This window comes from Lepisosteus platostomus, chromosome 13 (genome assembly GCF_059453375.1).
Source record: "Lepisosteus platostomus isolate fLepPlt1 chromosome 13, fLepPlt1.hap1, whole genome shotgun sequence".
In the NCBI taxonomy this organism is placed as follows: Eukaryota; Metazoa; Chordata; class Actinopteri; order Semionotiformes; family Lepisosteidae; genus Lepisosteus; species Lepisosteus platostomus.
In genome coordinates this window covers 1,444,961-1,459,232 of record NC_142623.1, presented here as the reverse complement: position 1 = coordinate 1,459,232, position 14,272 = coordinate 1,444,961, and the positions used below count along the sequence as shown (strand labels likewise).

Sequence of the window (14,272 nt, the reverse complement as noted above, 5' to 3'; positions counted from 1 at the left end):
AAACTCTTCAAATGGTATTTAGCTTAGTATTTGCATGCATCCTTGAGCACTGCTGTTCCAAAGTCTGACTCCAATCGATTGCTGTCTCTAACAACTTTAGGCTTATCTCAGAGGGATGTGAAGCCAGGAAAACTGTTTTGAAATAGCGCAGTGATCAAAGGTTTCCGGTTGTCCTGTGGCAAACCGGTCATCTGTGTGCTCTGTTTACAAATGCCGGCAACGTTCAGTGGCGACCCCGCGCCGTAGTCTCGCGTCTTCTGATTTCAGGCTGCTCTGCTGAACGTTGGCAATGCCTTAAAACCGTGGCTCAGGTTTGAGCTGGCAAGTAAGAGCCGTCCTCCTCTTCCCTCTTTCAGGACTGGCCCTTCGACGACGGAGCCCCTCCCCCCAGCCAGATCGTCGATGATTGGCTGAATCTGTTGAAAACAAAGTTCCGGGAGGAGCCAGGGTGCTGCATCGCGGTGCACTGCGTGGCTGGGTTGGGCCGGTGAGTGGGCAGCACAGACCTGGACTTGCCGAGGATGGATGTGTGAAGACTAGGTGGCTTCCATTGGTGTGACTGGGGGAGTCGCCTTTCTGACGTCACTCTCCTGCCAGGCAGCCTGGCCTACAGGGAGCTAGTCTGCGCTCTTCCTTTTAAGAGGCTTATAGCAGTCGGCCGCTGAGAAGACATTGCCATGCAGAACATTTCAAAGATGGGTAAAGGAAGTAGCTGTTTCTTGCAGATTTTTAGTTTACATAAGCATTTTTGTAGACTTGTGAATAAAAGTCATGTTCTGTTCACATATATAATATGGAACAAGTAATAGGTTTATTCCATGCTGAAAAAAAGAAGAAAGAGAACACAACGTTTCGGCCGTGGAGCCTTCTTCAGGTGTGAAGAAGGCTCCACGGCCGAAACGTTGTTCTCTTTCTTCTTTTTTTCAGCATGGAATAAACCTATTACTTGTTCCTTTGCAGCCTACGCATGCTGACGCAGCTACCCACCTGAACATATATAATATGACTGCCATTGAACCGATTAGTTTTCTTTGTAAGCTTATCTACACTTAAAATTGCAAAATTGTACAGCTCTTTTTTGTAATGCTGTTGCAGGCTAAAGAACAGTCTTCATGGCCAAGAGGTCAGCAATACTCCTGCTCCTGAACTGTTCTGTATCAATACTTAACTGGCATGATCCAGAATTCTGTTAAAATACTTATTGGCACTGAAACAAGGTACACGGGTACTTAATTTTTAAGTCTTTTAAAAAAAAAATTACTTCACTGGGCATTCTGTAGCAGAGATGAATAAACACCCCTGTGGTCAAGTATGTAGGTTGATTGGAATGGATTTTAAGGTCTCTTAATATCCATATATACATTTTTCAGGACAAAGTTTATCTTGCCATTTTCAACTTTATTTATAGGTGCATTTAAACAGTTCTGAAGACTTTAAAATGAAATAGAAATCACAAGTGTCATTTTCCTGTAGTATACCGTATAGTATGTATGCTGTCAGCGGCACTTAAACATTTGTAGTGAACTGCTACAAGTATCCATTTGTTTCAGTGCCAATAAGTTTTTTTTTTCCCTTGAAATAAACATTGTACAGTTTCTAGTTACTTGTGAGTGAGGCATTTGGAATCTGGATTTGCCACAATTTTTTTTTAACTAGAAGCATTTATTGTTCTTCGAATGTTTTAATTCGTCCACCAATTTTGTGAACAAAGGAAAATGACAAGCGTGAAAGCCATGTGGGTGAAGTCTGCATTTTCACTCAGTTTGTCACTCGGAGGATCCAGCCCACACACAACCTCAAGAATCTCCCTCCTGGGTCCTGCCCTGACCGAGGGAGGCTGAGCCGCTGTGATCTGGGACCCAGAGCCATTAGGAAAGACATAGTCAAATGAAAATGATAGGGTAATTTTAGTCTTCTGCGACTTGGGAGAAAAATTGCAAAATAACCACATTCCAACTATAACATTGGTTAGGCCTGAAAAAGCCACTTAAATACCAGTGTAGAGACAACGAGAAAAACCAAATTACTGTGCAGGAGAGCCTGACTTTAATGGGTTTTTGTTTTTATTTTTTTCCTCTTTTGCTTAAACAAAATCCCATGACTTTTGTTTTCCTGTTTAGTGAATCAAGCATGCCCGGGCCCTGTTGTGGGGGAGGGGTGTGTTTTGCAGGGATACATTGCCGGACCTGACCGCAGGTGGCAGAAGCCCAGCGTTTCAGGAGGTTTCTTACTGTTCTTAACCACACATTTCCTTTCCCTGCTGTACGCCGCCGCTGGCGTCTCAAACACCATTCCTGGACGGCCTTATCTTCTGGGTTTTGTTCCAACCGGCGTTCAGTTCAGCTAATTATTTTTCTTTAATTAGTCAGGTATAGAGTTTTCCATAAGGCTTTTTTTCAATTAATTGCATGAGGCATTGACTTCATTAATGGTACAGTTACCTAAAGTGTTACACTTATGCAGCTATCAAGACCAGCAGTGTAATTGAAAATGTGGGTGGAAGAAACGAGATGTTACTAGACCACACAAGAGCCGAGTCTGAAGAGGAAGGGTAGTTCTAGTCTGGTTGCATAAATCTTTTTTCTTCACAGCACTGCATGAATTCAGCAGAAGTGTGGTGATATGATACCAGTAGAGCAGAGTGACAAGTGATGGTTTTATTGACTTTATATGTTTATGTAGGGACTGTGGTATTAAGATTTTTAACGAATGGACTCTTCTTCCCGAAATATGTGACTTGGGCAATCGTTCTTTTTCCAGGAATTACGTTTATTGCCTTACCAAGCTGCCTTAGAGTAGCATTTTGCTGTTGGCATTTATGGGCTGGTGAATATTTTATGACCCTGTTTCTGCAACTTGGGTATCAAAGAGTTTTTTTTATCAAACAGGATGGGTCTGGCCAACTACTGTAAATGGTTATTGGCAGATTGTGTGAATATGTGAGCTTTTATGAACATTGCATTGTTGTTGTAGGTTTTGGGTCGTAAAATATTTTTGAAGTTAAAGCTAAAAACTAGATTGTTCATGGCCAATCCCTAGTACGACATTGGTTTTTCATGTCAAAACAGTTTGTAATGTTTGGAACTTCCGATTAAGTGTTTATCTAAAACAGATACCAGTCTGTTTTTCGTAACCACTTCCTTCAACAGGTTGATTTTTTTTTTTGTTCTCCTGAAGGCTGGTCTTTAGATGAACTTTTCGTTGCAGATTATACTCCACTATTTCCAAATTGCCTACTGCACTGCCGTTTTCTTTTTCCAGTCAGCGTTTACGATGATTTGGAGGGGTCCAGTGCTTCATTTCCTTGGCGGATATGTCATGAAGCGTCTTGAGTTTGTCAGGACCCTCGGTGACCTTTTGCAGAGAGGTTCTGTTCTCATTTGCTGTTGTTGCCGACTTCTGATTCCCCAGCGCTCAAATGCAGCTCCCTGTCTTTCAGAGCACCTGTCCTGGTGGCCTTAGCCTTAATTGAATGTGGAATGAAGTACGAGGATGCGGTCCAGTTTATACGACAGTAAGTTATGTTGGTCCTTGCAGTATTGTGGGAGGGAATGCAGTGGGTGTATTTTCAGACACTAGAGCCAGTTGCAGGTGAAGGAGAGTGATTGTAATATGAATTACTGGGTTATACAATGCTATAGATTTTGTCCAGACTGAAGATTTCTAGGCTGAGGCTAGTCAACAAACACTACCTATGGAACTGTCAGAGATCCCTTAAGCAGTACCGCTGAAAGACATGTTAAAACTAGTTCCAGTACATATTTGTTCCAGACTCATACAGAAGTTAGTGTATGACTAAAATGGAATTTTGTTTTTATGTATTCTTTAAGGATTAGAATTCTTTCTTGGTAAGAATTAGCTCCAAGTGAATTTACTCTGAAACTCCTCCTCCTCCTCTTTCATGGACTGGAATCTTTAAATTTGAAGGACTTCACTCATCCAAAACATTTCAAACTTTTCTTTGTTTCAAGCTGTGGTTTTCTTTGCTACCCTGTAAGCTTGTCAACATGTTTTTCGCTGTAGCTTTTTAAATATTTGCATAATGATCCCTGTTATTACAAGACCCCTCTTATTTTTTTCCTTCATCATATAAGCAGAATCATCTTAAACAGCACCGCATCACAAATCTGCTGCCATGGAGCCGACTAAGGATCTCTTAGCCTATTTACAATTGTGGTTCTGTTTAGTGTGTGTAAAATCATGGTTAATTTGGAGTGGCTTGGCTACTGTTTTTTACCAAGCAAGTCCATTGAGAACAAATTCTCATTTACTGATTCTGGGGACCCATTTATAGAGCCGAGACTTTACCAAATAACACTGAGTGCAGTGTCCTGCCTGGATTTGAACCTACTACCCTTAAGCCTGGAATCCAGAGGCCTGACCGCTCCCCCATGCTGCTGCTGCCTTGAATTTTGTATTTGTTGCACTTCAGGCAGCTCCAACTAGTTTATAAATTGTGCTCTTTACTACTGACCCCTTGCTGTAAAACAGTGACCTTGACTAAGAGAGAGGAAGCAATTTCAATTTCAAAACAGTTTTCATGCAATCAAGCATCAGCTGGGTTAGCACATACATTTCATTCATGCAAAAAATGGCTGGGTCTTATCAGTCATCTTTGTCCTGAAAATGCTTCATGGGACAGCAGGACGTTTGTATGAGCTCGTGTGTAGGCGGGTGATCAAAAGTGTTACAGAGTCTTCATTAGGGGCCAAGTTCAAAGCGTGAAACCGTACGTTTTCAAATTCCTGTTGTCCTAAAGACAGGACAAGGTGTTGCGTCTGGACATGGTCTTACTGCACCTATAATCGAAACATTTTTTCCCTGCTTGCCTTTCAGGAAGAGACGTGGAGCCTTCAACTCCAAACAGCTGCTTTACCTCGAAAAATACCGACCCAAGATGCGCCTGAAATTCAAGGACGCAAACGGTCACAACTGCTGCATTCAGTAGATAGAAAGTGGGTGGGGGGAGTTAATAATGATGATGATGATTAGAAAATTGAATTGAGAAAATTAAGAAAAAAATGCCCTCGCAGTCATGAGCCTCCTGCAGCATGGAACTACGTGGTCAGTCTGCTTGGTGGAGCGTGTTTTTAACAAAGGATAAATGTCTCTATATTTTAGCTTCATAATTGTGGTGAAGGATTCCATGTTGTTTTTTGTATCGTGGTTGGTTGGAACTTGATAGGTGATGGATTGTGTCCCTTTTGGATTGTTCTGTCTACCCTAAAAACAAAAATCAGTTTCTGTATTTTGGAGGGGTGGATTGGATCTTCTTGGGGCCGGGGAGCGGAGGGGTGCAGAGATCACTCTTTGGAAACCTCAGCAATGTTTTTAGTTCAGTAAACTTTTGCACAGTGTCCAAAAGGTTCCGGTTGAATGCAGTAATTATGATTTTTTTTTCTTGGGGGGGGGGTGAGGGAGGAGGTCAAATGAGATTTTATAATAAAGCAGAAATCGTTGTTTCTTAATCATCCTTTAGAGTTTTTATTTAAATTCTAGAATCACTGTTGTTGAAGCTGCCTCCCTCCCTCTGCCTTTTCTCCCTCTCGGCCACCCCTCTGTCTGTGCCCCTGCTGGCAGAGAATGGGCAGTGCGGTTTCTCTGTGCCCTAGTCTGAAAGTGCTCCGTTACGAGGGTGAAGGCATTGCTTTAGAAAAGCTTCTTCCTGCCCTTTTACTGTCCCAAGAGCTTCCTGTCATTTTTTTTTATTGTCAACTAGATGACAATCTGCCAGTTAAGGTACTGCCACCTGCATGGAGAAACACAGGCCTCACCCCAGTCACACTGCTGGATTATAGAACGTTTCTTTCAACACCACTGTAAGGTGTCAAGAAACATTTAATGGCAACACTCATCTCATTGTGTATCTTAGTGTTTCCATAATTTCATTGTTGAAGGGGTGGGAGGATTCCCAGCCAGCCAGATCTCTTAACAGCTTCCTTTAACGTTGTTTTTAAATAAAATGAAATTTCTCCTCTTTTAAAGTATTTTGGACTTGGAAGCATTTTTTTCTTTTTCGGGAAGGTAGATATACTGAACTTATCCTTTCAACTTGCTGTATGGTTTTAAAATCAAATTGCATGTCTTCACATGCTAGTATACCATGATCATGTTGGCACATACCAGCTAATCAACAGACAACCAATTATTTCACCAAGCTTATTTTAAATTGTTTTTCCAAGCCTGGGTAGATTAAATCATTGTGGCTAAATGATTCAGCACTTTAGGAATAATTAGTCCTGGAGGAAACCTGGGGAGAAAGTTCGGCAGTATAAGTGAAGCTGTCTGGATATCTTCTTGTTCTGTGTTGTCCTAGTGCTGTTAGTTTCTGTCATTTCTGACTGTGAGGCGACGGCTTCTATCTGTAAAGAATGTGCTCATTCTCAGCATCTGTTTGACACTTGGCCTGCGGAGCAATTACAAAGGGGTGCTCTCTTGCGGCATTTTTTAACAGTGAAATATGAAACACGAGTTAAGACACTGAGCTAGAAATTACGTTCTCTTAGGCCCCTGGCCTGTCATTCTTATTTCAGCATCCGAAAAATCATTTTCCCACCCACCGCTTCAGTGGGGAGCGCGGGCGATGCGATGTTCCAGATTTTGTTGTAGGTCAGGCCTACCCAGCTTCTACAGGACTGTTGATTTGATCTTATTGGCTGGTCTGCATGAAAGCTGCCTGGCGAGCAGGCGGTGACGCCATGGGCCTCTGCACCGCATTTACAGGGGTGACAAGCAATTGAAGCCGCTTCTCGCATGGAGGGGTGAAACGCAGGTTATCCTCATCCCTGTCCCGTGCCAGTATGCCTTAATGCTAGTAGCTGCGGCCACTAGCGCGCGCTTGACCTAGCACACCGATGCGCAATATCCATCAGTCTTTTTTTATTCCCCGTCAAGGAATTTGAGATTTACTGTAGTTGTTGCAGACAAATTGCGCCATTTTTATTTTGTAAAGTGACAATTACCTAGTATTCGTTTTCAAACCCAGTCTCTCCTTTAATATAATGTTTCAAAGTAAATCCAACATTGCTGTGCGGTAGCAGTTGACTGCTTTTTGGAAATCTCTATTGGCAAAACTGCACCATAGGAAAGAAGACAGTCAGTTTCTGCTCCTGTGTTTTTTTTCCCCCCTCTTTCCTCATGCTTTATATTTCTCAAACTGATTTTTCTGTTTTGGGTGTGTTTATACTAAGGGGGGTGTTTTTTTATTTAAATTGCAGTCTTTTAATTTTTAAGCTTTGTTGCGAAAGATGCATTGCGCATCTCTGCATTGTTTTCAGGAGGTCATGTGGATTTCCTAACGAGTTTGAAGGGGGCTCTTAAGAAGGCAGAGAATGGTTTAAAAAAAAAAACTATGGGGTTGAACACATCCTAAGTGTCTGTTATAATCTCTTCCTGTTGACAGAATTTAGTCTATCATGTAGTTTGTGCCAAGTTCCATCACCGACTGAAAGAGCTGAGGGGCCGGGGACAAGGGGAGAGAACATCACTTTTTTTTTTTTGACGGCTTGTACATTTAGTAAACCCTTGAAATAAAGTTTTAAATCAAAGCAAACAATCGCATTGGAACTGGTATTTTTTTTGTGTGTGCACTCGTGGACCTGAAGTTACACAATCCCCAGGACAACGGTTGTGAATGTAGGGCTGAGTCTTCTGCAGTAGCTGGTTTGGAAGACCGAGATGCCCATGAGGTGGCTTGTTTTCCCATCGCTGTGTGAGCTGCACTGTTCAGCATTCTGGTTGGAAGTCGGTAAACTTTCTGCCTTGACTTCTGAGGGGCCCCCTATATCTTGCATTCTCTTCACAGATTGAACAAGATGACCTCTCTGGTGCACGTTCACTATTTCACTTAATGTTACAACCACCTCATAATGATTTTATTTATTTGTGGTTAAAACTGAGTTCGCTAGAAAAAATACCATTGGACTTGCATCAGAGGGTCTGCAGTCAATGGATTTTTGTGAAGCACTGCAAACTCGATAGCTGTGCGCAGTAACTGCCTCTTGGCAGTGGTGAATGGTCAGGGACAAGGAGCAAGCAGAGAAAAAGCGTTTGTTTTTCTACATTTAATGCGACATGTTCTGACGTCGCTGAAGGCGTCACAGAGAACAGATAAGGTGGAGTGTTTTCCAGTTGCCTCGGATGTGACGCGCTGTGCTAATCGGAGATGAGAGCGAATGCATTGGAAAGATATGATTTTTATCTTTCCATTGTCCCAGATTGCCAAGGACAAGAGCTTAAGTGCAAGGATGAGCTGAGTAGGCGGATACTTTTTCTTTTTAAAAAAGTGCCTACAAGTGAGTGGAAAATCGCTCATTGACTGAGGTATTGATCTTACTGCTGCCTATCAATGTTAAACCAATTTTTTTTTACAGTTGAGACAAAATATGGCAGACATTTGCTGTGACTAATTTTCCCAAGTAGTTGAAGCTGATGCAGACATGAAACCTAGGTTAATCTTAGGAAAAAATAACTGTCTTATTGTAGCACCAGTGAACAGAAGTCTTAATGTTATTAACTTTTTTTAGATTAAAAAGTTTCTCTTCTAAGAACTCAGAGCCCAACATACTGTGTAGAGAGCGGTCAGTGCATTAAGAAAGGGTGCCTCTCGGCGGTCATCGCGTTGGAGTGACTTCGCGGGGGTTGTACCTGAGAGCCTGAACGCAAGAAGGAAGCACACCGCTTTGCTCAGCTGTGCCAGTCGTGCCCCCTCAGACGTGCGCGGTCTCGTTTTCCTTTTACCGCTCCGCAATCCGGACACGGTTGCCGACAAGAGGCTCCCGCTCTCTGTGATGTTACTGGCTTGTGCCTCCTTCCTTGCTCTCGCGTCTCATTCCAGTCCTTCCCTGGAGAGCCTGAAGCTATCCGAGGTCTCCGAAAGATTTTTCAGTCTCCCTGGTGTTTGCTTCCCTTTTCTTGACTCCAGGGGTCGGGGTGGTGGGGAGGATGCTTAGGGGTAGAGAGGAATATTTGTTACTTAAAAAATCCCTAATTTTTGCATCCCTGTATAGATCATAAAAAGGAGACTGCTGCTGTCTCACCCTTGTATTTGTGCCTTTTACAAGACGAACTACAGCTTCTAAGGCATGTTGGCCATTACCAATATGAGATTTTAAATTGATTTGTTTTGATTATTGTGATTATTTCAAATTGTTTATAAAAAAGCATGTTTTTTTTTTTAATCCATGTTAATGTTGCCCTCAGTTGACTGACATGCAGGTGGGCAAGGGTTCCCTTCGATATTTTCAGTCTGGCGTGTGAGAGGCTTGATACTCGGGGCAGAACTTGGCCCGGTTTCTCCTGGCAGACTGAGTCATGATTACTCATGATGTGAGCAAGCGATTTGTGTGACTGGCTTAGTCAGGGATGCTCACAGAAATAATGAGCTGCCACCTGTTCTCAGCAAAGTGAAGATCCCCAACCCCTCCCACCCCATCAGAATTACTGGACCATCTGTAGTTCTAGGTCAGCAGGCTTTACAGCTTTGTGTCATATTCCCATCATTTCAAAGAGCTGGAAAAAAATCACAAACCTCATCTAGAAGGGGAAATATGAACCCCCTGACACCTACGAGGGCTGCTTGTGACCGCTGAAGTAGCCGAGCAGAACAAAACAGAAATTGGCAAACCAAGTTGATGAGAAGAGACTTGCTGGCTTTGTTTTGCAGCTCAGCTCCGGTTATTTTTGGCCCCTGGCAGGCCTGCTGATTTGTTTGTTGCCGTACGTCGTTGCCAAGGTGCTTTGGAAGCTCTCTTGCCTGGAACGCGTCAGGGCTCCGCCTGTCACGACAGCGTGGAGGCAGGGGGAGGGCACGTGCTCTGGGAGACGGGGCTTGGCATTCGAACCGCCTCCCGGCGAACAGCGCGATCCAGTGTCATGTTTTCCCCGTGTGATCTGGCTTTAAGTCAACTGGAGGAAAGGTAGTACCTAGCAGAGCACTTGACGTGCTGTTCTTCGGTCCCTCCTTTCGTCAGGAACATTTTGAAGACTGGTTGGTTTGGTTAGTGAAGCGCAAAGCAGTAATTTACAACTATGTGGAGCAGGATGCTCTTGATGAGGCGCACGCTCGTCATGTTTCTCCGCAGGCTGGGGGTGGGACAGAGGCTCGCAGACGAGACAGCCTTAGTTCAGCAGCCCTGCCTTCCGAAATCGGCCTCATCCCCTCTTTTTCCTTTTGTTTGTAATGCATGAATGAAAACTGTAAAAGGTCCCTGCCAGCCGCGGGGCCGGTTGCCAAGCTGAAATTACTGGAGCCGGATCGTTGTCCTCGGCGCTGTAATTTCCCGCCTTGGGGAGGAATCGTATAGGCAGCTTTCCACGGTGCATCCAAACAAAAACAACAGGGGTGGGAATAGGGCTTTCACACCCACGGAGAGCCGGAGAGCCGCGAGCTGGGCCATACTGAGCACGCGCCCGGACTCCCCCCCCTGCCTGGGTGCAGCCTTGCTGGCCGTTGGCGGAATCGATGCAGGATGCTGCCGTGACGTAGGGATGGATGTCCAGGTCGCCGCCTGGGGCAGATGGAGGCCCTGTAGGGTAACCCGCAGTGAGGTTTCCGCAGGGCTTTCCTCAAGGCAGGATTCTGGGGGACCCACTCCAAGAAGGCCAGGTTCTGCACGTCTGACTAAAACCTCATCCGCTGCAGAGGTTGGAAATGGCGGTAGGCTCTGAACCACATCAAGACACTAACCGAGCATCTGGGCGTGGTATTTCCTTCGCAAGATTCCTCGGCCTACACTCACGCAGAACAGATCTGCCAGCCACAAGTGGGTTTGGATTTGGCAATAAAATAGAAACAAATGAAAACGTGCATGCAGAGTGATGAAGATACTTGTGGAGCGAAAAATGCCATCGGAGGAATGATGCTTCGACAGGATGAAAAAAGGATGGACGGAGATGAATGGGCAGTTTTAAGCGTGTGTGTTTAAGCGACAGCTCTGTAGGGCTTGCATTTTTACAACTTGTTAAATCGTCTCTCTTGCTTGAAACAGCACTGCCATCTGTTGGTGAGAGAGCAAGGCTAAAAACTTTCATTTGTCAGCCGTGGCTGGTGTAGGGCGATGTAGCTCATTGTCTAACTGCATTTATGCGGCTAGCTCCCATGCTGTGATAGTGTCTCGGTTTTATAGATAAGATCAGTTTCATACCTTGTCATATAAACAGTTTACATATCTAATCTCTTGGCTGTGAGTTAAAAACTTATCAATCCATCTTTCCATTTGTGTCTGTGTAGCTAATAACTTGCAGGGAAGCCTATGTAACTCAAGCATACTTAACTGTATTCTTTTCTTAAAAGTGACAGTCCTGCAATATTCTAGCCTAATGGGCACGTTATCTCATATTATACTGTAGCAACACTTGGAAATGTATTTTATCAGTTCTGTTTGGAGTAGCTATGAATAATGCAGAAGCAAGCACCATAACCTAAGTGATGCTTTATTGTTAGAGGTTACTAGCGGCTCCCAGCTTATTTTTTACTAAGCCATGCAGGAAAAGGAGAGAAATGTCTTAAGCTTCCACTGTGATGGCCTACGTACTGTGAAATAGAACAATATCCTTTGACCCATGTTCTCTCAAACATCCTATCCCACTCTGTTCACCTGATATGTTCACCTGGCACATATCTCTGCCGTCTCAATGTTGGGTCTTTCTTCTTCATTCTCCTCCTCCTCCTTAGGTGACCTGTGTGCTTTTTAGCTGGGAACTTTCACCTGAAATGACAATCACAGCCCGTCATTTCCACACACCGTCTCCTGTAAGTCAGCCTGCTACTTTCCCAAGTGCAAAGACATCATCTGGTTGCTGAATATGTCCCAGGTGATTGCAGGGCCTGAGAGTGTTGAGACTGGAGCACGATGAGCTGATGAATTACCTCCTTCAGTCTACTCTGAGTGTCCTCAGCCTCCTAGAGCCCTTTTCCTCTGGAGTCTCAAGGCCGCAGGTGCTACAGGTCATGTCCATTGAGTTTAGAAAGCTCAGCTACCACTTTTCTGATCAGTATTTATATTTTTTGTGCACTACAGGATTCTAGCTTAGTAATGTTTCTGAAAATGTTATAAATTATTATTTTTAGTGGTGCGTTTATTTCTGTCACTTAATTGCATCTAGTTGGTGGGTGAGAGTTTCCACAACGCACTTCATAAACAATCTTCCAGCATCTTTCTGTAAAATCGAGGCACCTGGATATCTGTGGGTGGTGGCAGCCTAATGCGTAGCGCCAGCCTGAAGGCATGGAAAACCTAACTGGGTGAAAAGTATATTGGCATTTGCAGGTGAAGCACAGGAAGAACAATAATATTTTATGTTGAACTAGACAGACAAAGCACTTATTTTCCGATAAATAGTTTTCTGTCTGACGCACGACTGCTGTTTTCACGCACTGCGCTTCTGAGCAAAGGGAAGCGTTGTTCTTTTCTTTTTTGCAAGCGGTTCAGAGCGGAAACATTGAATCCTCAAAGTGGGATTTAGTGTCTTTTATGTTCAAAAACTGCGAGTGACATTGTACTGCACGCAGCTCATAAGTCACAACGTTTCCATCAGCCATTTTTTCTTCCTTAGAATCAAGCAGATTTTTGACTACCTGCTCCAAAAACTCTTCTTTGTTGACATGTCTTTTTTAGTGTTCGATTTGCAAATACAAATATGTTTTTTTATTTTTAAATTCTTAAGAACTGGGATCTCTTTGAAAAAAACATTGCTTCCTCCTCTTAATTCCGTGCTTGTCCCACTTTACTCGTCTGGCCCAGCAGGAGCCCAGTAGGACCCCCCTGCAGGCGGGATCTGGAAGCGCCACTGGAGCTCCTGCCTGTATGCAGGCTGATGGACACTGGTCTCTGGTGCAGGAGATGGAGGCCTGGGCTTCCTGCCCTGTGCATGTCGCTTGGCACCCATGTGCGCTTTCAGGGCTGTGGCCCGCCTGCTGGTACTGGGTGCTCCTTCTCTCTGTTAGGCTGAGGTCAGGGGTGATAAATAATTAGCGGACAACCTCACTTAGACTGACCCTGTCCAGCATGAAACTGACCTCGCCATTTTGTTTCCAACTCTGTGGAAAACTTGCATGTAGAAATAAGAATAAATAATTGGAGTGCAGGGGTTTCTTATTTGTTGTTATCCAGCAATCTTGATTTTTCTATACATAGACCCCAGCTGGAGCCCTCTCAAGTCTGCTGGACTCCTGACTGCCCTCAAGGATCGTCTCTTTAGCCGCTGTTTTCAGGTTTGAGCCTTAAATCCGTCCCTGGGGAACAGGACGCTTATATTCTGTACTTCAAACTCGACTCCACTGTGAGCCCAAAGGATCTCTTCAATCGTTTCACTCCCTTCCTTCCTCACTCCCCCCTGTCGGCTGCTCACAGGGCATCGGCAGGTGGGTCGCTACCGTTTCCTTACGCCGCCTTGCTGTTCCCTCGTCTCGACGTCTCAATTCGAAGTTGACCAACCTGCTCAAATAAGTGTGAAGTTCAGAAGGAGCTCCAATTTCTAACCTTCTGCTCTGGCACACAAATATCTCGCCGCCTTTGAGCTCCCATTAGCTCTCTGGAAGCTTTCAGGTCTAAAACGATCCAGTGTCCTCTCTGTAAAAGCACGCTTGGCCTGTGGCGAGGAAGCAAGGGCCTGGGTCCCTGGACATGACTGGCATGGGCTGCAACAGATGGCTGGAGGAGACCAAGGGGACCACTCGGCATCTCTCTGCACTGCTGTCCTGGAGCTCCAGCGCTGCAGCTTGTGGCAACAGGCGACCCCTCCTCTTCTCCCGGTGTGGGGGCAACACTCAGAGCCTCGTGGGAAACCAGGCGTAACACTGATTTCGCATGAAGGGTTGCAGTAAAAAGACACGTCCTTGAGTTTTATAAATGCCCACAGTTGCAGAGGGAGGTGTGGCGGCGACTGGCCCAGAACTGCTGCACATGGGATGGCCGTATGGTCATGCGCGTGCCCCGGCGGTCACGACGGGGGCTGATGATTGATGCCAGGCGTCCTGCTGTCACAGCTGATTCTTCTCCAGGAATGGCTCCGGTTCAGCGTCCCCGCTGGGCGGGGGAGCCCCAGTGCTGCGGCAGCCGCTGTTGAAGTCAGCTGGCTCTCGCTCGAAACAGGTGGTGATTTAACCGCAGTCAATTACCCGTCTGGAGCGCTCCTCTCCACTGGCGGCGGCCGCGCGGCGGGAAGGTGAGAGTGGCGGAGAGCGCTCGCAGGTGTTGCGACAGGTGGGGGCCATTTTTCTTTTCTCCCCGGTCGGCTTTTACTGTACGACAGCAGGCTGCCCACCTGCGAG

At 45.1% G+C, this 14,272-nt stretch overlaps 1 protein-coding gene across 1 annotated transcript in view; it reads left to right on the top strand.

The window, feature by feature from the left end:
* The window catches only part of ptp4a2b (protein tyrosine phosphatase 4A2b), a 34,283-nt gene extending 26,728 nt beyond the window's left edge, over nucleotides 1-7,555 (top strand). Inside the window, exons 4-6 of the mRNA XM_088602470.1 lie at nucleotides 357-487; nucleotides 3,440-3,514; nucleotides 4,837-7,555. Of these exons, the coding sequence (XP_088458596.1) occupies nucleotides 357-487; nucleotides 3,440-3,514; nucleotides 4,837-4,948 (318 nt within the window). The 3' untranslated portion in view covers nucleotides 4,949-7,555. The remainder of the gene's footprint in view (nucleotides 1-356; nucleotides 488-3,439; nucleotides 3,515-4,836) is intronic.
* Nucleotides 7,556-14,272: the final 6,717 nt, after the last annotated feature.